The sequence below is a fragment of the Nannospalax galili genome, unplaced genomic scaffold (genome assembly GCF_000622305.1).
Source record: "Nannospalax galili isolate Female #2095 unplaced genomic scaffold, S.galili_v1.0 scaffold186, whole genome shotgun sequence".
NCBI classification, from domain to species: Eukaryota; Metazoa; Chordata; class Mammalia; order Rodentia; family Spalacidae; genus Nannospalax; species Nannospalax galili.
In genome coordinates, this window is record NW_008358774.1 from 4,794,428 (window position 1) to 4,819,715 (window position 25,288).

The window sequence follows — 25,288 nt, forward strand, 5'->3', positions numbered from 1 at the left end:
GTATCCCTTACCTACTTTTCTGTCTGCCCTGTATCTCAACAGATGACCAGAGGTAGATATAATTTAATATTTAATACTATCCAGGCTTGGAAACAAAGTCTGCACAAGCCTATGACTTAAACACATAGTCCTTAATGGGGCTTAATGTAGCAGCTCACCAAGCCTCCTGTGCTGACTTTCATGTATAACCTCAGAATTGTGATCTTCTAAAACTCTGAAGAGTTGAGGAGAAGGCTAACTGAAATAGACTTATTGTTACATTCATTGAAAACATCATTTTGGCCAATGTATTTTACTAAAACTTTTTGTAATGCAAAATATGCCCGAACAAGCCAATGATGTTAATGAAAAGAGCGTGTGGTGTGTCCTGTTGATAAGAATGGTCCATATAGGCTTTTGGAAACATCTCTGTCCTGGTAAGGGGATTTAGACTTTTCCCTGACTCTCTGTGAACACACTTGGTGTGTGTCTGGGCTAGCACACCAATTAGTCTAGCAGCCCTCATCCTTGGAATTAAGGAGTTGCATACCCTCTTTTAAAACTTCCCTGTAAAAATGCTTTGCCTCCACAAGCCTCTTCATGCCCATTAGTCTGCTTCACAAATAATAATTCGTGATGATTTTGTGGTGACTTTCATCTGTGGTGCCCAGTGAACTAATGAGTATCAACTCTACTTCTCACAGTCCTGTGTGAGTCAGTCAAGACCACAAGGATGGGCATTCTCAACACTTTTCTAGCAACCAAGTTTAGTGACAGTAAGTGCTGTACTCCAGGGCCACTTAGAAAATCCTAAATCTATTTACCTCTCCCTCCCCATACTCACACTTCGTCATTTTATATAAGTCCAGTATCTCAAGATAGTTCATGTTTTATGCCTATGAATTTTGTACCTTTATTCAAGTGATGAAAGCTATTCTTCATCATGCAGAAGAACCTTCCAGGCTGCTTTCCACCCTGTTTTGTAGCTTCTCCATAGTGTCTGGCCATCATGTACCTGACAGCCCACGTTATGTGTTATATTATTCTAAAGTACTACCTCAAAGCTAGAAATTTGTCTTCCTTTGCTGTTTCTGTCATCACTAACTTGTAAATTTTCACTCTTCCTCTAGTCTTTTCCAGGTCCGTTTCCTCATTTCCACCCATTTTACTCCTGTACCTCCCCCTCTTTTCTCTTTCATTGTTATGCTCAGGCAGGGTGCTTTGTGTCTGCAAATTAGCTCTTTATTTTGCAACTTTCCATTCTTCTCTTTAGTGTAAAACAGGACATACCATTTTCAGTACATTCCCTGGGTCATTGTTACCTATTACATTGGTGCAACTTATACTTAATGAGATTTAAAACTCGTGGTCTTTACAGAAACTTCCATCTGGAATTAAATATGTAAATGTGCTGCTCAGTTGTCTTTTCAGAGATATATTTTCTACCATCTTTGTTTCCATGTCCTCTTTTTTATTTTCTTGTCTTTTCATTTTAGTTTTGTCTCTTACTTCATCTTATTCCCAAATGCCATTGACAGAAGAGCAACCTGTGTCCATAGCCAGGATTACAGGAGCAGATGACGCCACCCACCTTGTCCCTTAAGGTGTTCAGTGGTTACAGACCCCTTTGAACAAGCAGTAGAGCTCTTTCTTGAGTGTTGGAAACCCAGTTTGATACCTCTCATTTATAGCCACTACTTTGGGTTACCTTTTCCAGAACCACATTTTTCCAGAACCTGCAAAATATATATGATTATTAGAGGTCAAAGCATTTAAGATGTACATGCCAGAGGCCCTAATGAATGCTAGCATTCTGTTATGCAAGTTTTCTACTCTGTGCTATTACTCCCAGACACTTGAACCAAATTGTCTTTGTCCTTAGTTTCCTACTGAAGATCTTGAATTAGATTGTGTTCACTGGCTGCCAAAAGTAGTAAGTGGAAGACTTTCTCAGATTTCTTAGCCTACAAATTGCCACCATTGCTAAAATTACTACCAATCAGGTCATGGCCAATTATCAGACCTTGGATTCTCCCCATATAAAGCTTGTGATGACAGCTCTCCATTATAAAACAAAACAGGGAGAGATGTTGGGGAACCCTGCTGTTAAGGTCAACTCCTTTCTCAGTAGGGGCTTCCTGTTCTCTGCCTGACCTTGTTTGGAAGGCGTCTCCAAGCACAGGTGCCCGGCCTTATTTGGAACATGACCTTTGGCATAGTTACCTGCAAAAACTGCCCCCAGGTTTTTTCTGTATGATAATTAGGCATTGCACTATAACCAGATGATAGGGTCCTCCTGCCACATTCAAATAAAGGATACTATGAACACCTATCAGGTGAAGCTTTGGCTACTGTCTCCACCCTATATTTTTCCCTCGCCCCCCCACTGAATAAACAAGCTGTATCACTGAAAAAAAAAAATTTTTTTTTTCCACAAGAGAATGTTTATTCTCTTTAATTAAACAACTTGGGACATGGCGTTACTGGGAAGAGCGGGACTACATAATACTGTTTCTTCAGAAAGACAAGATTATTCACACAATCAGTTTGAAGGTGTTTCAATAGCAGATGTTCAGAACAGCAGTGAATTCTGTTAAATTTAATGGACTTGGAATTTTTAGTGTTTATTTTAGCCAGAAAGTATTCCTTGAACAATTACATTTGAGGACTTTTTTTAATTTATTACTTTTATTTTATGTGTATGACTTTATTGCCTGCATGTGTGTGTGCCGTGTCATGCAATGCCCAAGAAGGTCAGAAGAGGGCATCAGATCCCTTGGAACTGGAATTACAGATGGTTGTTAGCCACCGTGTGGGTGCTGGGAACCAAACCCCGGTCCTCTGCAAGAGCAGCCAGTGCTCCTTACCACTGAGCCCTTTCTCCAGCCCCAATTTTTTTTTAATTTTTTTATTTATTTATGAGTGTATTGCCTGCATATAAGTAGGTGCACCTGTGTCATGCAGTGCCCACAGAGGTCAGAAGAGAGCATCAGATCCCTTGAAGCTGGAGTTACAGATGGTTGTTAGCCACCATGTGGGTGCTAGGAATCGAACCTGGGTCCTCTGTAAGAGCAGTCAGTGCTCTTAACCACTGAGCCAACTCTCCAGCCCCTAGCCCCAAATTTATAGAAAGTTCCACAGACTTAAGAATGTTTTCAATCTGTATTTAATGTTTCTTTAATGCTATAAATAAAAATAAACCAAAAGGTATAGTGAAATTAGCTTGCATCCAGGATGGTCTTGGGAAATGCTCATGAAATTATTTTCCACTAGAGAAAAGAGAAATCATGTTTCTTTGTTTCATTCCTTTTTCTGTGTCAGACCCTTGGTCTCGGAGGAGGCCTGTTTTCTAGGGTTTCTTGATCCTTGGGCAAGGTTAATGGCCTCTGACTTTGCCCTGGGTACTGGGCAGAGTGCCTAATCATCAATCCCAGAAGTACTCTGTGCCAGGATATCATTTCTGGAGTACATTTGATTGACTTGGAAGATTTTTACCTTAACCTTGTCTGGGAAATACAAGTGCCTTGTTGTGGCACTTGAGGAAAGATCATTTTGAGCACTTTCCTTATGGTCACCCCCAGCAAAATGACAACACTCTCTCCTGCTTCTCAGTACAAATCCACCCTTCGCCATTAAAGGTCAAAAGTAAAGCTTGACTGTTCTTATGCTCTTGTAAGGAAAACTGAGGAAAGAGAAGTATTTTAAGTTTATTGTAAAGACACAGAATTCTGTTCTTAGATTATGGGAAAGGAGAATGCAGCTTCCAATCTGTTTACTGCCTTACCCATTGCAGAAGATACTGGGTGGCATTTGATGAGGAACATTAATAAAGATGCACTTTTAGAGCTAGGGATACAATTCAGTGGAGGCCACAAGTTCTAGCCCCAACAGAGAAAAAGAAAAAAAGATGCAATTTGTAATTTAAAAAATTACAAACTTGTGAACTTTGAGTTTTTATTAGTACTATTATATTTACCTACATTATCATCTCTTTAATAGATTGCTAAAAAGCTAGGTTTGTTTGGTGAACACTTATAATCCCAGTACTCTGGATGCTGAAGCAGGAGAGTTGCCAATTTTAAAGTTCTGGGTGCTTCTGTAGTAGACGTTCAGAACAGCAGTGGAATTTAAAACACTTAGAATTTTTAGTGTTTATTTTAGCCAGAAGGTGTCCTTTAAACAATTAAATTTGAGGATTTTTATTTTATTTATTTATTTTATGTGTATGCATGTATTGCCTGCATGTAGGTAAGTGCACCCGTGTTGTGCAGTGCCCGCGGAGGTCAGAAGAGGCTGTTGGATCCCCTTGGACTGGACTTATGGACAGTTGTTAGCTGCCATGTGGGTGCTGGGATTCGAACCCAGGTCTTCTGCAAGAATATCCAGTGTTCTTAACTGCTGAGCCATCTCTCCAGCCCCAAATTTGAGGATTTTAAAACAGAGTATCACAGACAAACTTAAGAGTAGTTCAAGGTCAGCTTGGGCTACATAGCTACGTAGTTAGAACTTGTCTCAAAAAAGTAAAGAATTGATTTAAGAACTAGAGCTAGGTAAAGTAATTTTATAGTCTGGCTCAAGTACATAGTATTATCCTGAATAATTATGTTTGTTTTATTTTCACTGGAAAAGGTTTCTGAATGATATCTGAAAATGCATGTTAGAATCTTAATCCCCACACTTCTGGCACCTGTGCAGTGTTAAATGAATTTTCTTAAATCCATTGTTGCTCAGAGTGGCTTGATCAGCATCCCTGTTCCTTTGATGGTGCATGGTCAAGAATGTAGCCTTTCAAAAAATGCTCCATCGTGAATGTTATTCATGATTCAACCATATTTTTGGCAATCTTAGCATCCTTATGTTCTTTTCACCATTTTAAATAATTGCATCCTATCTCCCGTAATTTCTAGTGTTGTTTCTTAAAAACTATTGAATGTCTTCACTTTGGGGGAAAAACAGAAGTATGTGTTGGTTTGCCTAAATCAATAAAACTTTTACAAAATTCATTTCTGAAAATTATTGGCTATCCCTGTAACAAGCCTTAGCACCTGGTAAGACTTGGTCAGTTAACATTTTTAAATTTCAGTTGCTTTTTTTTCACTACAGGCTCTTGAACTTGGCTCTGGAGACAATTGCTTTCATGCTTCCTCTTTCCACCTTATGTTCCATTTTAGAACTAATTAGGAAAAACTATAAGCCAGTCTTAATATAAAAATTACATCACTATGGCTGGAAAGATGGCTCAGTGGTTAAGAACACTGACTGTTCTTGCAGAAGACCTGTGTTCGAATCCCAGCACCCACATGGCAGCTAACAACTGTCTGTAACTCCAGTTCCAGGGGATCCGACAGTCTCTTCTGTCCTCCACGGGCATTGCACGACACAGGTGCACTTCCCTTACATGCAGGCATAACACTCATACACATAAAATAAAAAAATAATAAAATATTTTTTAAAGATTTTTTTTAATTACATCACTAATGGAGGGTTTTGCCAGAACCGTTGGTTTGTAGTCATCCAAGGCTCTCCATAATTACTCGACTATTCCTATGTCTTTAATCAGAACTGAAGTAGGCAAATAACAATATATTCCTGATTGTTCACATGGACACAACGTAGTCTCAGAAGATGTGAGGAGAGTTGAGTAAGATGGTTCTGGGCATCTTTAGGTAATAACATCTTCTCCCTACTTTTCTCTCTATCTCTGCTTTGCTCCTTCTCCTGAACCTGCTTCTGGCTTTCTTCACCTGTTCCCCTGGCACTCTTGTGTAAACAATCATCTGCACTCTAGTTATCCCCATTTGTCCTCGTTCAGCATCTTGCAGCCCCATCATCATGTCCTTCAAAGCTGCACACTCTAGAAATCCAGGGGATCGACCAAAACTCTTTGTGACACCACCTGAGGGTTCTGCACGAAGGAGGACCATCCATGGCACAGCGGTGAGTATGGTGAGTGTTGGGAGCAGCTTGGTGCCTGGGAGTCAGCTCTGTGTCCATGCAGAGTGGACTCTACCCCCAGGTGTATTGTAGGTCCAAGACTGGATGGCTACAACACAGCACACTACCCCCCCAGTGTAAATCTGGCTAGCTGGCTGGCTGGTCCTATCCCTTAACCTTCCTCTTTATTTAGGGATTTTGCTCTTCCTAAAGATTTGAATGTAAAACTGTTCTTCACTTAAGCAGAAATTCTGCACTATACAGATGAGTACAGAATACTTTCACTTTGTAAAGTGAGAAAACAAGGGCCTTTGCAGGGGGAAGTGGGCTTGGACTGCTGCCCTGACCTTTTATCGCAACCAGTTCCAGAGACTGACTGAACTCTGAAGTTGGCTTGCTCAAAACCATACAGATTTCCATCCTGCTTATTAGCTCATCCCTGTCAAAGCCCACATCTTAAAATATGGTGAAAAGAAATATTTTGGAAACACTGGTTATTTGGTAAATAAGCACTTCTTGAAGGGCTCTTGAACTATACCATAAACCCAGTTTTTCAAATAAGGAATATAATGCGTTCTTGTTATTCCTGGTAAGGCAGCTGGGCAGTGTTACTGTTGATCATTCTGTAAATGCAGTGAAACCATTTGTATGCCTTGGGAGTCTTTCTTCATCTTTGTTTAAACTGTGTCCTTATTTGGTATGGATGAAAGATGCAGATACTGTTCTATGACTCTGGACCCTATATTTGAGTCTTTAAGGACTCCCCAATTCCTCACATGCCATTACCTCTCTACAAGGATAATAGTATGGACCTTGTCATGAGACATTGGAACGTTTTTTTTCTTTTTTTTTAACTTACCAGAGCAATTCAAATGTTTAAAGCCGATGGAGCCTTAGAAAGGTTGTACCTAGAGGACAATTTGAAGGTTGTGAGAGCCTGATGGTTTTTACCTATAGGATTTTTTCTTTTGAGCCTCTTCAGTGTTTCATTTATAACTGAGACAGAATTACAGCCCTGTGCACCAAAATTGAACCTACCTTTGATTCTGTGAAGTTTTAATTCATTAGCCTTATGATGCTGTAGAGATCTTGGCTGAGGCAAAAAGTGACAGTGAAGCAGAACCGTTTGGCTTATTGAGCAGGGAAAAGCACTTACCAAAGGGACAGTTTCTTCTTAGCACTTCTAGAAAGGAAGGTGGAGGCTGACTGTGGCAAGCAGAACGAGAGGCTTGTCATCCTGTGAGCTTTTGTGGATCTGTCTTCTTAATGCCTTCTTCTATCTATGTGTGATCAGTTAGACTTTTTTCTCCTCCTTACCAGATGTTTAGGGACATACTTTACTGCCAGAAACTGACTCCTAGAACTGCACCAAGAAATTCAGTATTGATTGGCCACATTGGGCATTTCAAAAGTAGCTAATGATACACACTGTGTATTTAATTTTTTTTAAATGGTGTAGGGGCTAGGAAGATGGCTCAGCGGGTAGAGTTTGCCATGCAAGCATGTGGACCTGAGTTCAGATATTGATGTAAAAGCCAAGCACGGTGGCACGGCTGTGTAACCCCAGCCCTGGGGTATAGAGACAGGCGGATCCAGTGGCTTGCTTGCCAGCTAGTCTAGCTGCTGAACTCCCTCTTCAGTAAGAAACCCTGTCTCAAAAAGTAAGGTAAAGAAGCAATGCCAGCTTCTGACTTCAACACATGCCACATGGGCATGCATGCATACACACATACATACAAAAGTTTTTAGTTAAAAAATTTTAAAATAATCATTTTAAAGTCCAGTTTTAAGTATAATCATACTGTCATGCAGCCAATCCAGAACTTTTCAAATCTTATACAAATGAACCAACCACTATGCATATGCACTTCCCTCCCCTCTCTTCAGCCCCTGGTAACCACCATTCTGCTTTCTGTCGTGTGAGTTTGATTATCATAAATACAATCATAAAATTTGGAATTACTATACCTGGCTTATTTTACTGAGCATAATGTCCTCAAGGTTCATCCTTGTAACATGTCAGAATTTCCTTCCTTTTTAAAACTGAATAATACTCGCTGGGCGTGGTAGCACACGCCTTTAATCCCTGCACTTGGGAGGCAGAGGCAGGCGGATCTCTGTGAGTTCAAGGCCAGCCTGGTCTACATAGTGAGTTCTGGGACAGCTGGGGCTATAGGGAGACCCTGTCTCAAAAAGACCAAAAAAAACCAAAACAAAACAAAACAAAAAACCTGAATACTACTACATTGTATATGTACAACTCTTCGAGACCCTGCTTTGAATTCTTTGGGAGATACACACACATACACCTGAATACTACTACATTGTATATGACAACTCTTCGAGACCCTGCTTTGAATTCTTTGGGAGATACACACACATACACACTAGGAGTGGGGTTGCAGGACCTATTTTAGTTGGGGGTTTTTTTTGGCTTTTTTTTGTTTTTGTTTTTTTTTTCTTGTTTTTATCTTTTTGAGACAGGATCTCCCTGTAGCCATAGCTGGCCTGGATTCACTATGGAGACCATGCTGTCCTCAAACTCACAGAGGTCCACCTGCATCTGCGTCTGCCTCTGCCTCTCAAGTGCTGGGACTAAAGGCATGCACCACCATGCCCAGCCTCTATTTTAGTTTTTGAAGAAACACCACACTGTTTCCCGAAGTGCCTGAACCATTTTTCATTCCTACCGATCATACACAAGGGTTCCAGTCTGCACATCCTTGCCAACACTTACTATTTTCTGTTTTTATTTTATAATGGCCAATCTAATGAATGTGAGTGATATTTCATGGTTTGACTTGCATTTGTAATAATCAGCGTTGCACATCTTTTCAGTTGGTATAGCATGTTTGGAGAGATGTTTACAAAATCCTTAAGTCTGTGTATGTCTGTGTTGCTGATGATTTATCCCAGGGCCTTGTACATGTAAAGGAATTGCTTTTCCACTGAGCCATCACCAGCCCTAGCTCATTTTTTTAATCAAGTTCCTACTTGTTGAATTATAGGAAATACTTACTTTTTCTAGATCATGCCTCCTTATCAGATATGGTTTGCCATCATAGCCATCATAGGCTGCCTTTTTACTCTGTTGAATCTTTTGATCTGTGGACCTTTTTTTTTTTTTTTTTTTTTTTGTCTTTTTGAGACAGGGTCTCCTTGTAGCCCCAGCTGTCCTGGAACTCACTATGTAGACCAGGCCTGCCTCTGCCTCCCAAGTGCAGGGATTAAAGGTGTGCACTACCATACCCGGCACGATCTGTGGATATTTTTAAGTTTGTCCATTTTCACATTGTTGCCTTTGCTTTGGGTCTATAAATTAGTGCCAGATCCCAGAATATGAAACTTTTCTCCTCCTATGTTTTCTCATTGAAATTTTCTTACATATTCTGGATATCACCCCTTTTAGAGCTTTACAACTTATATTTGAGTCTTTAATCCATTTGAGTTCATGTTTGTATATTGTATAAGGGAAGGATCCAATTTCATTCTCTTTTATGTGGATATACTATTGGCTTAGTATCATTTGTTGAAGAGTGTTCTTCTATCATTGAGTGGTCCTGGAACTTCATCATATGTCCCTGGGTTTATTACTAGGTTCTCTATTCCATTCCATTGGTCTGTATGCCCAGGTCTGTATACCAATACCATACTATTTTAACTGTTGTAGCTCTGTAATCTATTTTAAAATCAGCAAATATGAGAGCTCCAGCTTAGTTCCTTTTTCAAATGTCCCTGTCCCATATATAGATTGTCAGCCAGTTGACATGAGCAGCTTGTATGTTTTCTCAGCATTGGAGAAAGGGTTCCAAAGAAAGATGATTGCATAGTTAAAGGATAGCAAGCCATTAACTTACATCAGGATGAAAATCAGGAGTACCTTTATATGTGTGGTGGCCAGATGGGTGGCTAGACAGCAGAGTAAGAGAAGAGCTGAGAAGAGGACAAATCTACCTGCTTGAGGGCTCTGCTTTCCCAGCCCCTGAGATTAAAGAGCTCTTTCTTCTAGAAGAGAAAGCAGTCACTCAATGTCAGTGTCACCTTGATAAAAAGAATGCTGTCAAGGACATAGGTTCATTCCCTGCATCCTGCCTCATGAAACCCATATGAGGAAGGTCATCCCCAAGTTCCTCACATGCAGAATGCCCTTTCTGACTCACATTCCCATTCAGAACTCTCCTTGATCTTTAGCCAAATCAGAAGAAAAACAGAGAAAAAAATGGGCAGCAACAAATGGCTTGGGTAAAGGCACTTGCTGTCAAGCCTGATGGCATGAGTTTGATCCCCAGAACCTACATGGTAGGAGAGAACTGACTCCCACAAGTTGTCTTCTGACCTCCACTCACATACCATGACACACACATATACACAGAGAGAGGGGGGAGGGAAAAGGAGGGGAGAGAAGGGGAGGGGGGAGGGAAAGGAAGGGGAGAAAAGAAAAATAAATGTTAAAAAGACCTTTTAAAAAAAGAACGAAAAGTAGCTGGGTGTGGTGGTGTGGCACACACCTTTAGCACTCTGAAAGCAGAAGCAGGCAGATCTCTATGAGATTGAGGCCAGCTTGGTCCACATAGTGAGTTCCAGGCTCGCTAGGGCTGTAGGGAGACCCTGTCTCAAGAATTTTTTTTTAATTTTTAAAAAATTTTTAAAAAGAACAAAAAGGGCTGGAGAGATGGCTCAGTGGCTAAGAGCACTGGCTGCTCTTCCAAAGAACCAAAGTTCAATTCCCAGCATCAACATGGCAGTTAATAACCATCTGCCACTCCAGTTCCAAGGGATCTTCTGACACCTGCTGGCATTGCATGCACATGGTGCACTTACATACATGCAAGCAAAACATATACATAAAAATAATAAATATTTTTTAAAAGAACAAAAAAAGTTTTCCATGGTTCTTTAAAACTTCCCTTTAGAAGAGTGGTGGGTCTTCTGTCCTGGGCACTAATCTCCCAGAGGCATAAGGGCTATTCCATATACCAGCCAGGAAAGACCCATATGGCAGCTGTGGCTTTTACTACCTGAAGCCTGCAATTGTTTTTTGAGGCCCCACTTGTATCCTTGCACTCTGCTTTCCCAGAGGTGCCTCCAGTGCCACCCCATAACACATCACAGAGAGGGATCTGTTTTCCCTCTGTTTCCTCTATTTCTTGCCTTTTTTCCCCTCTTCCTCCTCTCCCCACACCTCTCTTTCTAATTAGCTTTAGAATCTCTAATGCCTCTCTAGGCTTCTTTATGTCCCTTCCCCTTCCTTCCGCCCTTTCCTTTTCCTCCCATGTCCCCATTGACTTTAGAATCTCAACTTCTCTAGGCGTCTCTTTGCATATCTGGCCAAATCTCTGGCTGAATTCCTAGTGAGCCCTTTGGGGAGGGCAGATGTTAGAGCTTGCCCTTAGATTCTAGTTTCATCCCTAGGAACGAAGGGTGAAGATACCCAGAGTTCCTCACCTTGAACCTGATGATCCTTGGTGAGAAAGAGGACATTACGTGAAGAAGAATTTGTCTATAATATCCACATAAAGGGGGAAAAGTGAAATAAAAAGCATGGGTTGTTGTTTTGGTTTTTTATTGTTTTTTGGGGGGGGTTATTGTTTTTTTGGTTTTGGGGTTTTTTTGTTTTTGTTTTTTTGAGACTGAGTCTCCCTAGAGCTCCAGCTGACCTGGAGCTTGCTATGGAGACCAGGGTGGCCTCAATCTTACAGATATCTGCCTGCCTCTGCCTCCCGAGTGCTGGGATCTAAGATGTGCACCACCATGGAAGTTTTTTTAAAATGACTAAGCAATGCATATTCCAGGGCGAAAACAAAAAATGCTAAAGAATAAAACATACTTTTTAAAGGAAAAAGTATGCTTAATTAAAACATTTTTAAAAATGGGGCTGGTAGTGTTGCTCAGTGGTAGAGTACTCGCCCAGCATGTATGAAGCCTGAAGTTCAATCCCCTGCATGGCAGAAAGAAAAGGGAAAAGTTGAAAAACAAAAGGAAATTACTTTTATTTTACCATTTGTGATAGACAAGCCAGAGAAAGAGAGAGAGAGAGAGGGAGAGCAATTTCACTCCAGATAATTTTACAAAGTATAGCTGCTTTTTAAGTCTTTTTTAAACAAACATAATTCAAATCACCCATCTAGATCTACCTTCTGGGTATCATCTATATTCAGTTATACTGGTCAGTTGTAAACTAACAAGGGCCTTTTTTGAGGTGGAATGGATATATATAACAGTTTAAATTTTGTCTTTAAGAAACTATTAGATGATTGATAGATCTGTTGGATATTGTGACTATGGTTTTGTCAGTCATAGAAAAATCTCATTATTGAGTTTCTCTAAACTCAGAGTCATAAAAGAGAGAGAGAGCGAGAACATGGCCACTTCTATCTTACCTCTGGCATCCGAAGGACTCTATCTCCATCTAATCCCAAAGCGAGATCACCAGCTCCCGCCCGCCTTTGGTAAGTGGAATAGAGGAGGCTGGTTGGAATGGTCCATATTGGAGAATTACCTTCTGTCCTCAAAGTATACTATTCTCACACTGTTTGCCTTTAACTTAAGGAATAACAAGCTTCCTTAAAGCAAAAGGAAAAAGGAACTTGGAAGTGGGTCTCTTTAGAGGCCCCCTCTAAATCATACATCATAGTGAAATGTCTGCTTGGTATTTCCAGCAGTGGGTGTTCTGGGTTCTGGTAGGCTTATTCTGACGTGTCCTCTGTCCATGTCGTTTGCTGCCCAGGCTCCCATCCAAGTCCATGCCTCATTTGCCTGGCACACCCCGACCAGCATCCTCCTTGCCTCCTGGCTCAGTCAAAGCTGCTTCTTCTCAGGCCCATCCCTCATCCCCCGGCAACATTCGCCCTATCAAGAGAGAAGTCAGAGTAGAACCCGAGAAAAAAGACCCTGAGAAGAAAGTTGCCAATGAACCCTTGCTAAAGGGCAGGACACCTTTAGTGAAGGTAGAAGAAGTCCCAGTTGAAGAGGGGACACCTGTGGAGCCAGCTGAACCTGGTGAGAATGAACTGGCTGGTGCTAGGATGTGCATTCTGAGTTTGCCCCTGTCTTCATCCATTGTTTGATTTTGCTTTTATTTAGCTTTTCTTTCCTTCCTGGATATTTGCAATTCATTCTCTCTCTCTCTCTCTCTCTCCCTCCCTCCCTCCCTCTCTCTCTCCCTCTCCCTCTCTCCCCCCCTTGCTCCCTCCCCCCCTCCCCCCTCTCTCCTCTCTCTCCCCCCCTCTTCTCTCTTCTCTCTTCTCTCTCTCTCTGGTGGGAAAGGGAACAGGATAGCCCAGATTGGCCATGATCTCATTATGTAGCCAAGGATGACGTTGAACTTCTGACTCTCTAGTACTAGGATTACAATTACAGGTTTGGGGCACTATGCCTGGTTTCATTAGGTGCTAGGGATGGAACTCAGGGCTTCATGCTGCTGGGCAAGCATTTGACCTACAGAGCTGCTTCCTCAGCCTAATCTCTGCTTTTTGAAGGAATGATTTTCAAAGACTTTCTGGAAAAAATTTTAAACCATCACCTCTAGGATTTTTACAGAGTCCTGGCCTTGCCTCAGGTCCACTGGATCAGAATACAGGATAGAGGATCTAACCACTCGTAGACTAGATTTGAGGGCCATTGGTTTAGTGTAGGTGTTTGACAGAGGTCAGAAGACCTAATGTCTTCTGTGAGATAATTCAATATTGTTTGGAAATTTAGTCATCTGGAGCTAGGAATTCAATATTGTTGAAAATTATTTCCTGCCTGAGACAATTTGAAATTTGAAGGTAAGAGCCAAGAAAAAATTAAAATGTTAGGGTAGAAGAAGAGCAGAAGCTCCATGGACTAGGCCTGATGTTGCATGCTAGTAATCCTGGGTATCAGGGAGGCTGAGGCAAGAGGATCACAAGTTCAAGGCCTATTGGAGATACAGAGTAAATTCAAGTCCAAGCTGGTTACTTAATGAGACTCAAAATACACAAAGAGCAGGGCATAGTAGCATGCCTTTAATCTCAGGACTCAGGATACTGAGGCAGGCAGATCTCTGTAAAATCAAGGCCAGCAATAGAGTGCTTACCTGGCATACATGAGGCTGTAAATTCAATCCCAAGGAAAGAAGGGAAGAAACAAGGAAGGAAGAGAAGGAGGGAGGGAGGGAGGGAGGGAGGGAGGAAGGAAGGGAAAAGAAAGCCTTCTAAGAAACACAGAGGAAGGAAGGAAGGAAGGAAGGAAGGAAGGAAGGAAGGAAGGAAGGAAGGAAGGAAGACTGTATGGAAAGTAGGAATATAAACCTGGAAAGGGGGTTGTGAATGGAGGTTCAGGTGCCAGAGCTGGATGCCCACAGATACCTCATGGTGGTGTACACTCAACAATGAGAACACCTCCTGTACCATCCCAGATCATCTTCCTAAATCTGAACAATGTTAAAGAACTTCTGTCCCCACCTTGCATCTCAGCATCAGGACTTCCAGTGGAGGCCAGATTTGTAGTAGCTTTCATGCCTGTCCCTAACAAGGCTGTTGCTTCCTCATGCCTTAGACCTTGAGATAGCACTGGGTTGAGTTTCATCAAAAGAGGACTCTTAAAGTATAATGGTACACAATTGTGATCCTAGTACCCAGGAGGCTGAAACAGAAAGATCATGAATCGGATGCCAGTCTGGGCTACATAATGAGTTCCAGACTAGCCTGGGCTACACAGAAACCTTGTCTCAAAAAAGATAAACACAATTAATTTGTTAAAATAAATAAAAAGAGCCTGATCACTGGGTATCACCTACCCAGCCTGAGTGTAGACACGTTGCTGGGTGCTGAGGGTGCTCATAAAAAGGCTTTCATGCTGTAGAAAACAGCCACCAAAGCATAGGAATTTGCTTAATGGTTTTTAAAAAGCAAATGGCAGCTCTCATCTTCATTTTGCACAAAGTGTAGCTTCTCACTCATCTAACACAAGGTTCTCTACTCAGCACACATTGGTAGATGTTAACTTGTTTAGCTACTGTAAAAATAAGACTTGGTGACAGAGTGTGAGCTTTGTTGGATGTCTCACTTACACAGGCAGTTTTTTGTTATCTGTTGCTTGGTTACAGACAGACAGAATACAATGAAGCCGTGAGAACACACAGTGATACATGTTCCCTTTTCTTTAAGAATGATGAATTCTAGGCCTGGGGTGTGGGGATACCAGTTTTTGTTCTGTTCTTTGGGTTTTATTTCCACTTGCTTTTCTCTTTGTACCTATTTGTACAGCTGCTCCAGCCTCGGCCCCTGCTCCAACTCCAGTCCCTGCTCCAGTCCTGGCCCCAGTCCCTGTCCCAGCACCACCATCCACTGTGACTGCCAGTGCTATTCCTAAGACCTCTGCAGGCACCACTGATCCAGAAGAGGCCACAAGGCTGTTGGCGGAGAAGAGGCGGCTAGCTCGTGAGCAAAGAGAGAAGGAGGAAAGGGAGAGAAGGGAGAAAGAAGAGCTGGAAAGGTAAAAGGTGCTAGGGACTCAACCACAGAAACTATTGGATAAGTCTTACTTTGGACAGGGAGTCAGTGGCAACAGAGATAAAGGTGAATGTTTCAGAATTATGCTTAACCTGGTGTTCCATGACCACAAAACACTTTTGTTGTTGTTTTGGGTTTTTTTTTTTCTTTGTTTTCTAAAGCAGGTTTTCATGTACCCCAGGCTGTCCTCAAACTTGCTATGTAGCCAAGGATGGCCTTAACCTTCTCTTCCTCCTGCATCCACCTCCAGAGTGCTGAGATTAAAAACATGTCCCACCACACCTGGTGTATGTGGTGCTGGGGATCAAACCCAGGGTTTCCTGCATGCTAGGCAAGCACTCTTTATCAAATGACCTATGTTCCCCCCAATTTTTGGGGGGGTCTTTTTTTAATATTTTATTTATTATTTTTATGTGTACATGTATATTGCCTGCATGTAAGTAAGTGCACCTGTGTCATGCAATGCCCACGGAGGACAGAAGAGGCTGTTGGGTCCCCTGGAACTGGAGTTACAGATAGTCATTAGCCGCCATGTGGGTGCTGGGATTCAAACCCGAGTCTTCTGCAAGAACAATTAGTGTTCTTAACTGTTGAACCAACTCTTCAGCCCCTTTTTTGGTCTTTTTCAGGACAGGGTCTCCCTGTAGCACCAATTGGCCTGGAACTTGCTATGTAGACCAGGCCAGAACTTTTTTTTAAATCACATTTTCTTACAAATAGCAATACATCATTTTAAAGCCTTTAGAAGAGTGTCTTAATATAATCTTCCCAAATTCAGTAATTATGTACATTTGGAGTAGCCTATTCTGTTCTCTGAACAGTTGGATGATGTGTATGTACATGTACACATACAAACAGGTATACATATGCTTCATACCTATAACACAATAGAGGTGCAGCTGTCCAGTCTGTTTTTGCATCTCTAGTCTTCAGGTTTCCTCGGTATCGTTGAGATGATCACTGTAAAGCTGCAAGTTATAGGTTCATGTGTTTTTTTCAGATAAAATTCTTCTCAGCTTGGTGAGATGTTTCAGTGCTCCAAGATTACCTTCCAGACAAACATTATGCCATGGATGGTGTTCCAGTTTCATTCTGTAGCTATAGTAAAACAACTCTGACCAAAAGCAGCTTAGGGAAGCAAAAGGTTTGTTTGGCTTACACTCCAGTCCATCACTGAGAGAAGTCAGGTCAGGAGTCCCCAGGAACTTGAAGCAGAAACCATGGAGGAATGTTGCTTGCTGACTGCCTCACAGCTCAGGCTTAGCCAGTTTTCTTAGCAACCACCTGCCCAGAGAATGGTGCCACCCACAGAGAGCTGGGTCCTCCTACATAATTAACAGTGAAGACAATCCCCCACGGACGTGCTGCTAGACCAGGCTGCTGTATATGTATGTGTATATGTATATGTATATGTATATGTATATGTATACGTAGCTAGTGGAGATTTTTCTCCAGGTCTTTGAACAACTTGCCCTTCTCATACCTGTGAACTTGGGCCGCTCTTCAATTAATTATCCTCTTGTGTCTTTATTTTTGCCTTTTCCTAGACAAAAGATAGAGGAACTGGCTCGAAGGGTGGCTGAAGAGCGAAGTCGCCGAGAAGAAGAATCCCGTCGCCTCGAAGCAGAGCAAGCGCGGGAGCAGGAGGAGCTGGAGCGCCATCAGGCTGAGGAGGAGCGGGAGCGTCGGGAGAGGGAGGAGGTGGAGCGTGTGCAGAAGCAGGTGTGTGCCCTGCTCCAGACAGGGGCTGCGCGCACGTGGGCAGGGTGGAGGCTGGTGCTCCAGAGGGCCACTCCCGGAAGATCACAGTGCCGAGCAGTGCGAGGTGGTGCTGGGCCCTGCCCCAGAAGGGAGCTGCTCTGAGGAAGGGTGTGCTCTCTGGCTTCCGTGAGGCCTCCGCTGTCTGTTGTCTTGCCTCGGTCTGCCTGTGTGCAAGCTGGGCTACAGACGAGCCAAGCTAAGGATAAGAGGCAGATACAACTTGTTTTCAGAAAGAAGAAGAAACCCGTGTCCGGGAGGAGGCAGAGAGGGTCCGACAGGAACGGGAGAAGCATTTCCAGAGGGAAGAACAGGAGCGTCTGGAGAGGAAGAAGGTACGGCCTCTGCAGAAGCCTGGTCCAGCTAGGGTTCTGATTCAGTCCTGCCTCTGAAGTTGCCTGAAGACCGAGAGACCAGGCTTTTGGCCAGGAACCTTTGCCTGAGAAACAGCTTTCAGTTTAATACCCTCCCAAGAAACTGCTCCCCAAGTTTCACCCTTCCCCAAGCAGTTACTTCTGCTGCAAGGAACTTAAATGGTTCCAACCTTTTTTTTTTTTTAGAAAATCCTAACAAGTTTATTGGGCTTGGGCTTGCTAACAGAGCATAGGGTGGGAGTTTACAGAAGAGTGGGTGCCCCCCTCCCCAGTTCCAACCTTTTTTAATAACTCCGATTAGGACAAAGAACTATGAATTCTAATTTCTCTGTGTGCTTGAACATCTCTATGTGCTTTCTTCCTGGATCTCACCCGCTTATTTATTCTTTCTTGCAGAGACTTGAAGAGATTATGAAAAGAACCAGGAGGACAGAATCTACAGATAAGGTATTGATATGGCCATAGTCTAGCTGCTCACTGTGCTTGGTGATACTGTCTAACATAACCCAGGCTGGCCTCAAACTCATTATCTGTTCAAAGATGAAGTTCTTCCTTCATCCTCGAAAGTGCTGGGATTACAGGTGTGTCCCACCACACCCAACTATTTTCTGACTTGTCTTTTTTGTTCTGTTTTGTTTTTTGAGACAGGGTCTTATGTTCCCAGGCTGGCCTCCAACTCCCTGAGGATGACCTTGAATATCCTGATCCTTCTGCCTCCACCTCCCGAGTGCTGGGATTGCTGGCCTGTGCCACACTGGCTCTAACTGTGCTTGGCAAGGCTTCTTTTTCCTTTATGATTATATTACCCATCCTCTTGGGGATCAAGCCCAGGTCTTTACAAGTGCCCAGTAAGCACTCTACTACTAATAACTTGAATTTTGGATTTTTAAGTTTGTTTTTCTTCTTCCTTTTGGTAGAAAACCATTGATCAAAGAAATGGTGACGTAGACAAGGGAGTTCTCACTGGAGAAACAGGTATTTTTATCAAATGAATTCAAGTCCGTTGAAATGTTACCCTAGAAATCGGAATATTTATGAGTGAATGGGAGGGCAGGCTCCTTTGGGTTCTCTTTTGTTTATCTGGGGGTTTTTTTGTTTTGTTTGAGATAGGATCTAACTCTTATGCAGGCTGACCTCAGTATGTACCAATGGATAACCTTGAACTCCTGATCCTCCTACCTAAGACTCCCAAGTGCTAGAATTATAGGCCTACATTACCATACCCATCTTAAATTTATACATTTTCATGATTTGTATTCATGACAGTTCTCAGACATGAATTTAAATGGTATTTCTTTTAATCCTCCCTTCAGAAGAGGTATAATATTTAAAATTTGTTGAAGCTTCATTGAAAATTGTTTACATACTAGTCTTTAGACTGAGATTATTGTTTCTTGGAGATTTTAAACGAAATGTGTCTTAAATAAAAGTGAAACTAACCTTACTTTTAGTACTCCTATCTAGTTAATATTGGTTTCATTTCGACAGAAGCTCTTCTAGTTTCTGTGCATCATGATTTTTGAATAATGGAGTTTTTACACCCTTTTATAGATGCTCTAAGTATATTTGTCTGGAGAACCCCCATAGTAGCATATTAATCCAGTGCAGTTTTGTTTTGTTTGGCTGAGAATTGAGCCTAGGGCTTCATGCATGCTAGTCAAGTGCTCTACCACTGAACTGTGTCCTCACCCTACCCTCACTGCATAACATCATGTTTCCAGGAATGTTATTGATTTAGGCTATCGAGGTTTATAAAACTTTAGGTAGCCCTGTTCTAAATTTGAGTCAGGTGTCAATAAATGTTGCCTTAAGATGGGCTCCAGTATTGAGTCCTAATGAGGTGGCAAAGTTAGGGACTGTGGGCCTCCATTTGTGAAGTCCCCATCTTTCTAAGTATGATGGGACCTCAAGTGAGTTTATGAAAATGTGCTTTGTCACTTGAGGTATTCCACAGTGATGTGCTCCAATTCCCCGGTGACTGTTCTATGTCAGCTCATCAAGTCAGCTTACCACTACCTTCATCATTTGATCTGATTTGATTTGATTTGATTTGATTTTAATAGATAGTTTCTGTCCAGAGCCAACATAATACAAACAAAAATAGTAGTAACCTGTATTTCAGCCTTACAGTGTGCTGAGGCAGTATGTACTTTACACATATTAATGCATTTAGTTCTCACATGTAGCCTGTTAGGTTAAGTACCATTATCCAGGAATAAGGCACAGAGATTGACTTGTTCAAAATCACACAGCTAGTAAGTTATAGAGTCATGTCATAAATCCAAGTATTGGAACTAGAGAGATGGCTCAGCAGTTAAGAGCACTGGCTGCTCTTGCAGAAGACCCAGGTTCAAATCCCAGCACCCACATGGAGGCTAACAACAGTGTATAACTCAAGTTCCAGGGGCTATGACACCCCCTTCTAGCCTCTGTGAGCACTGCATGACACAGGTGCACTCACATACATGCATGCACATAAAATAAACACATTTTAAAAAATAAAAATAAATCCAAATATTCTGATTCCTAGGGGTTCAATTTGATGGTAGAATATTAGTAACTTCTCCTTTGCTATGTACAGAGGTATCTGCACTCCCATGTATGAACTCTCCAGGAAATGGAGACTCAGCAGCCAGCCTACATGTGGTCACTTTACAACAATCAAAAGTGACCACAGAGAGGTGAGTTAAACAAGGCGGGGGTGGGGGCTGCCTTCTTCATCGCCATACATTAGAGCAAAACATTACTTTCACTCCTGATAGAATGCTAAAGCTTAACAGTCAGTCTGATTTTTAATTTGCGCTCCTTAATTTTTTGTAGAGCTTGTAACTCTATAAGAAAGGGCATAGCTTTTCGTAAAAATTTATTTATATTCTATGTGTATGAGTGTATTGCCTACATGTGTGTAAGTGCACCTGCATTGTGCAGTGCCCATGGAGGACAGAAGAGGGTGTCAGATTCCCTGGAACTGGAGTTATGGGCAGCGTTAGTTGCCATGTGGGTGCTCTTAACCACTGAGACATCTCTCCAGCCTGGGTATAGCTTTTTTTTTCTTGACTCTTATTGGTAAAGTTTGAGTGACTGTTAAAGAAAATTACAGCTAGCCCTGGTGCTGCAGGCTTGTAATCCCTGCTACTCAGAAGAAGGCTGAAGCAGGAGGATCAAAAATTTAAGGCCAGTCTGGGTTACATAGAAAGTTCAAAGCAGCCTGGTCAACTGAGTACAGAGATGGAAAGGGAGAGAGGGAGGAAGAGAAAAAGGAAAGTGGTGGGAGAGTCACATATTTGTTCTACAATAAAAGTAGTTTGCACACTAGTATTTTTATGATAAATTATTACTAGCAGAGCTCCTTATTGAAGAAATAAACTGTTGCTAACAGCAATTAAGAGAAGAATTGGAACACTAGGTATGGTAACCCCAGCACTCCAGAAGGAACCTGAGGCAAGAGGGTTTTGAGTTCACTGATCAGGGCTACATAGCAAGACCCTCTTTAAAACAAACAAATAAGGGGCTGGAGAGATGGCTCAGGGGTTAAAAGCACTGACTGCTCTTGCAGAGGATCCTGGGTTTGATTCCCAGCACCTATATGGCAGCTAACAACCATCCATAACTCCAGTTCCAGGGGATCTGACACCCTCTTCTGACTTCCACAGGCATTACAAGATACCGGTACACTCACATACATGCAGGCAATACACTCACACACATAAAAATAAAAATAAAAACCTTTATTTAAAAAGGAACAAAGTGGCATACCTCAGGGCTGACAGAGGGGGAGGCTCTGTTGCTAGCTGCCACTTGGGTGCTGGGAATCAAACCCAGGTCCTCTACAAGAGCAGTCAGTGCTCTTAACCGCTAAGCCATCTCTCCAGCCCCTAAATAAAATACTTTTAAAAAACAGTGGTTAAGAACACTGGCCGTTACTCTTGCAGAGGACTGGGTTCAGCTCCCACATGGTAGCTAGCAACCATCAGTAACTCCAGTTCCAGTACCGATGCCCTTTTCTGGCCTCCGTGAGTACTGCACAGTACAGGTGCACTCACACATGCAAGCAAAGCACTCATGCACACAAAATAAAAATAAATAAAAACTGTAAAAATTTTTTAAAAACAGGCCAGTGAGATGGCTTAGTGGATCAAGTATTTGCCATGAAGCCTGAGGACCTGGGCTCGATCCCTGAGACCCACATGGTAAAGGAGAGGCTGACAGCTAGAAGTTGTCCTCCGATCTCCACACATTCTGTTGCATGAGAGTGCCCCTGCCCCTACAAAATGAAGAAGTAAATGTAATTTTAAAAAAATTTTTAAACAAAACATTTAAACAGGTGTGGACTGCTGCTAGTTTGGGACCAGCTTGGGCTGCAGAGTTCAGTCTCAGAAATGAGAAACACACATAAACATGTTCATGTACTCAGGAAATTGAAGCAGGAATATTATCAGAAGTTAAAGTTCATCATTGGCTACATAGCACTGAATCAAGCCTGGCCTACAGAGTGAGACCCTGCCTCAAAATATTAGCAAGATGCTGAGCGTGGTAGTGCGCACCTTTAATCCCAGCACTCAGGAGGCAGAGGCAGGGAGATCTCCATGAGTTCACAGCCAGCCTGGTCTCCATAGCAAATCCAGGCCAACCCTGACTACACGGAGACCCTGTCTCAAAAAGACCCCAAAAAAAACAAAAAAAAAATCAGCAAGAGACAGAGAAATTAACTTACATTCTCACTAGCAGTCTATAAGGACTCCTCCCTGCTCCCCATCCTTGCCAGGATTTTTGTTCAAGCCCTAGAGCTCTCACCCATCTTCTTTTAGCATAACAGGTTCCCTATGCATATAGAATTTGGGTGGAATCAGGGCCCTTGCCTGGTTGGCCTGGAACTTGATATTGTAAACCTGGCTAGCCTTAACTTTACAAAGATCCTCCTACCTCTGCCTCCTGAGTACTAAAATTATAGATGTCCACCACCATCTCCAAAAGCATATAGAATTAAAGAGGGTGAGAGTGACAAGATGGTTCAACAGGTAAAGGTACCTGTTGCCAAGCCTAAGGACCTAAGTTCAATCCCCAGGGCCCACATGATAGAAGGAGAGAACTGACTCCCTCAAGTTGTCCTCTGACCTGTACTTGTACACTGTGGCATGTGTGCCCCCATATGTGCACACACACAAACACATAGATAAATAAGTATGCATAATTTTGAGTTGTTTTTTTTTTTTAAAAAAAAAAAGAATTGACGAGGGTATAAATTGTCAGAATTCTAGTCAGCTTTTAAATGTGCAATGTGGAATGTCTAGTTATACATACAGTTTTGGGCTGGAAAGTGGCTCATGGTTAATAACACATGCTGTTCTTCCAGAGAATCACAGATTCGATTCCCAGCACCCACATGGTGGCTAACAACAATCTATAACTACAGTTCCAGGGGATCCAGTGCCCTCTTCTGGCCTCCAGGCTTTGCACAACATGGGTGCACTTACATACATGCAGGAAATACACTCATACACTTAAAAATAAAATATTTTTAAAATATATTTTTAAAATATATTGTTATAAACTATAAAATGTGTGCAATTTTTCATATGAAATTATATTTTAAATAAATATCTATGGAATGCATATGAATATGTGACTCGAGTAGATCAGTTTTTACCTCAGATCTATGTTTGTGTTTTGAGAGAGAGTTTTTATGGAGGGATGCTCCCATAGGACTCGAGAGAATATTTATTCATGGATAGGAAACTTGCTGTGGAGTAAGGAACCAAAGATACAGGCCAGTATCTGAGTATAAAAGTCAGTATCAGAATGAGATCAGAGGTGTTTTGTTCTGTTTTGTTTTGTTTTCTGAGACAGTCTTTCTCTGAGGCCTAGGCTCACCTGGAACTTGTGCTTGTCCTGCCTTCGCCTCCTAAGTGCTGGAATTACAGATGTAAGCCATCACATGTGGCTCGGAGGAAATCATATTTTAAGTTTCTCGGAGCATTCTGATTGTTCTTACACACCCAGCTAAAAGCTAAAAGGCTCTGATGCCTATGCAGTCTTCTATCCTGCTTACCCAACAACCCAGAGGGCATTTTCTGCTCACTTGTAGAAAGCCCTCAGGGACTTTCTTCTTAACAAAATATTTCTTCCTTTTGAAATGAAGACTTTTTAGTGATGTTCAAGTTTGATCCAGTCTTTTCCTCCAAATCTTGTGAATTCGTTCTTGCTCTTAATTTTACTTAAAGAAGTAACATTGCCAGGAGTAGTGGTGCATGCCTTTAATCACAAAACTCTGGAGGCAGAGGCAGGCAGATCTTTGTGAGTTCAAGGCCAGCCTGGTCTACGTAGTAAGTTCCAGGCCAGCTGGGGCTACAGGGAGACCTTGTATCAAAGGAGAAGTAACATTTCCAAATTCCTCTCAAAGAGGAAGACAATATATCACTAATTTGAAAATTCCTTGTTAGGACATTATTAATGCCAAGCTGCAATGAAGTCCTGGTTCTGATCAGCTACATGGGCTGTCCAATTTCCCCATACTCCTGAATTTCCTTTGAGTGAAATCAACCATCATCCACCCAGCTTTAACCTCTAAAGTTTATCTAAAGTACAGGAATACAAAAGCTGTTGCTCTTATCCAAGAGGGCTCAGAGCTATAATATAAACACACAGATTTCAATTTCAGTTAGTTTCTGCTGGTTGCACTGTCCCCTGAACCTGTAATGGCTGGTCATCTAAAGCATCTGACACAACTATTCATTTTAATTTCTAACAGGAAAGAATGGGTAGGCCCGTGAGGAGAAAGGGAAGCCTGCTAGCCTCAAGCATTAGGTTGACCTTTGCTGCTTTACAGGGTCACAAGTGTGAAGATCACCAGAGGAGAAAGATTTGGAGATACAGTCATGTCCCTTATCTTCTACCAAAACTTCTTAAACTCTCTTTGGATTGAGAACCAAAACTAGGTCTCTGGTTATAGAAATTTTGGCCACTGGTGTTGAGAAAGTGCCTAAGGATGGATGCAGCAACCCAGATAGTCAGAAAGGCTAGTGTTGCACACATATGTGTGACTGCACGCTCATGCAGCTGGGATGATGCCAAGCTTCCTCTCCCTCCTGAGTTAAACAATAGAATAACACCATCACATTCTTGAGTATGCTATTTCTATTGGTTTTTGTTTGTTTGTTTTTCTTTTTCTCTTTTTGAGACAAGGTCTCTCTGTAGCCCCAGCTGTCCTAGAACTCACTATGTAGACCAGACTGGCCTTGAACTTACAAAGATCTTCCTGCCTCTGCCTCCCAAGTGCTGGGATTAAAGGCATGTGCCACCACACCTGGCAAATATTTTATTTTTATTCAATGTGTATGGGTGTATTGTTTGCATGTAGGTAGGTGCACCCATGTCGTGCAATGCCCATGGAAGTCAGAAGAGGGTGTCAGATCTCCTGGAACTGGAGTTACATATGGTTGTTAGCTGCCATGTGGGTGCTGGCAATCAAACCCAGGTCCTCTGCAAGAGCAGTCAGTGCTCTTAACTGCTGAACCATCTCTCCAGCCCCTTCCATGCTCTTTTATAAATAATATTTTCAGACCCTGTAGTGCCTTGTGAAACACTTAGAACGTACATCTTCCCTTTAAAGAGAGATTAATAAACTGGGCGTGGTGGCACAGACCTTTAATCCCAGCACTCGGGAGGCAGGGGCAGGCAGATCTCTGTGAGTCAAGGCCAGGCTGGTCTACATAATGAGCATAATGAGTTCCAGGTCAGCTGGGGCTACAGGGAGACCCTGTCTCAAAA

The 25,288-nt window shown here is 42.2% G+C and overlaps 1 protein-coding gene across 15 annotated transcripts in view; it reads left to right on the forward strand.

Moving 5' to 3' along the window:
- Map7 (microtubule associated protein 7) overlaps window positions 1-25,288 on the forward strand; it is a 171,331-nt gene that overhangs the window by 140,659 nt on the left and 5,384 nt on the right. For 7 of the 15 annotated variants that reach the window (XM_008822064.2, XM_008822070.2, XM_008822060.2 and 4 more), the window contains 9 exons: window positions 5,768-5,925; window positions 12,247-12,362; window positions 12,641-12,912; window positions 15,144-15,372; window positions 16,937-17,111; window positions 17,381-17,482; window positions 17,918-17,968; window positions 18,439-18,496; window positions 20,103-20,202. In XM_008822064.2, coding sequence (XP_008820286.1) covers window positions 5,768-5,925; window positions 12,247-12,362; window positions 12,641-12,912; window positions 15,144-15,372; window positions 16,937-17,111; window positions 17,381-17,482; window positions 17,918-17,968; window positions 18,439-18,496; window positions 20,103-20,202 — 1,261 coding nt within the window. The remainder of the gene's footprint in view (window positions 1-5,767; window positions 5,926-12,246; window positions 12,363-12,640; window positions 12,913-15,143; window positions 15,373-16,936; window positions 17,112-17,380; window positions 17,483-17,917; window positions 17,969-18,438; window positions 18,497-20,102; window positions 20,203-25,288) is intronic. The other 8 variants (XM_008822066.2, XM_008822063.3, XM_008822069.3 and 5 more) reach the window with 3 other exon arrangements.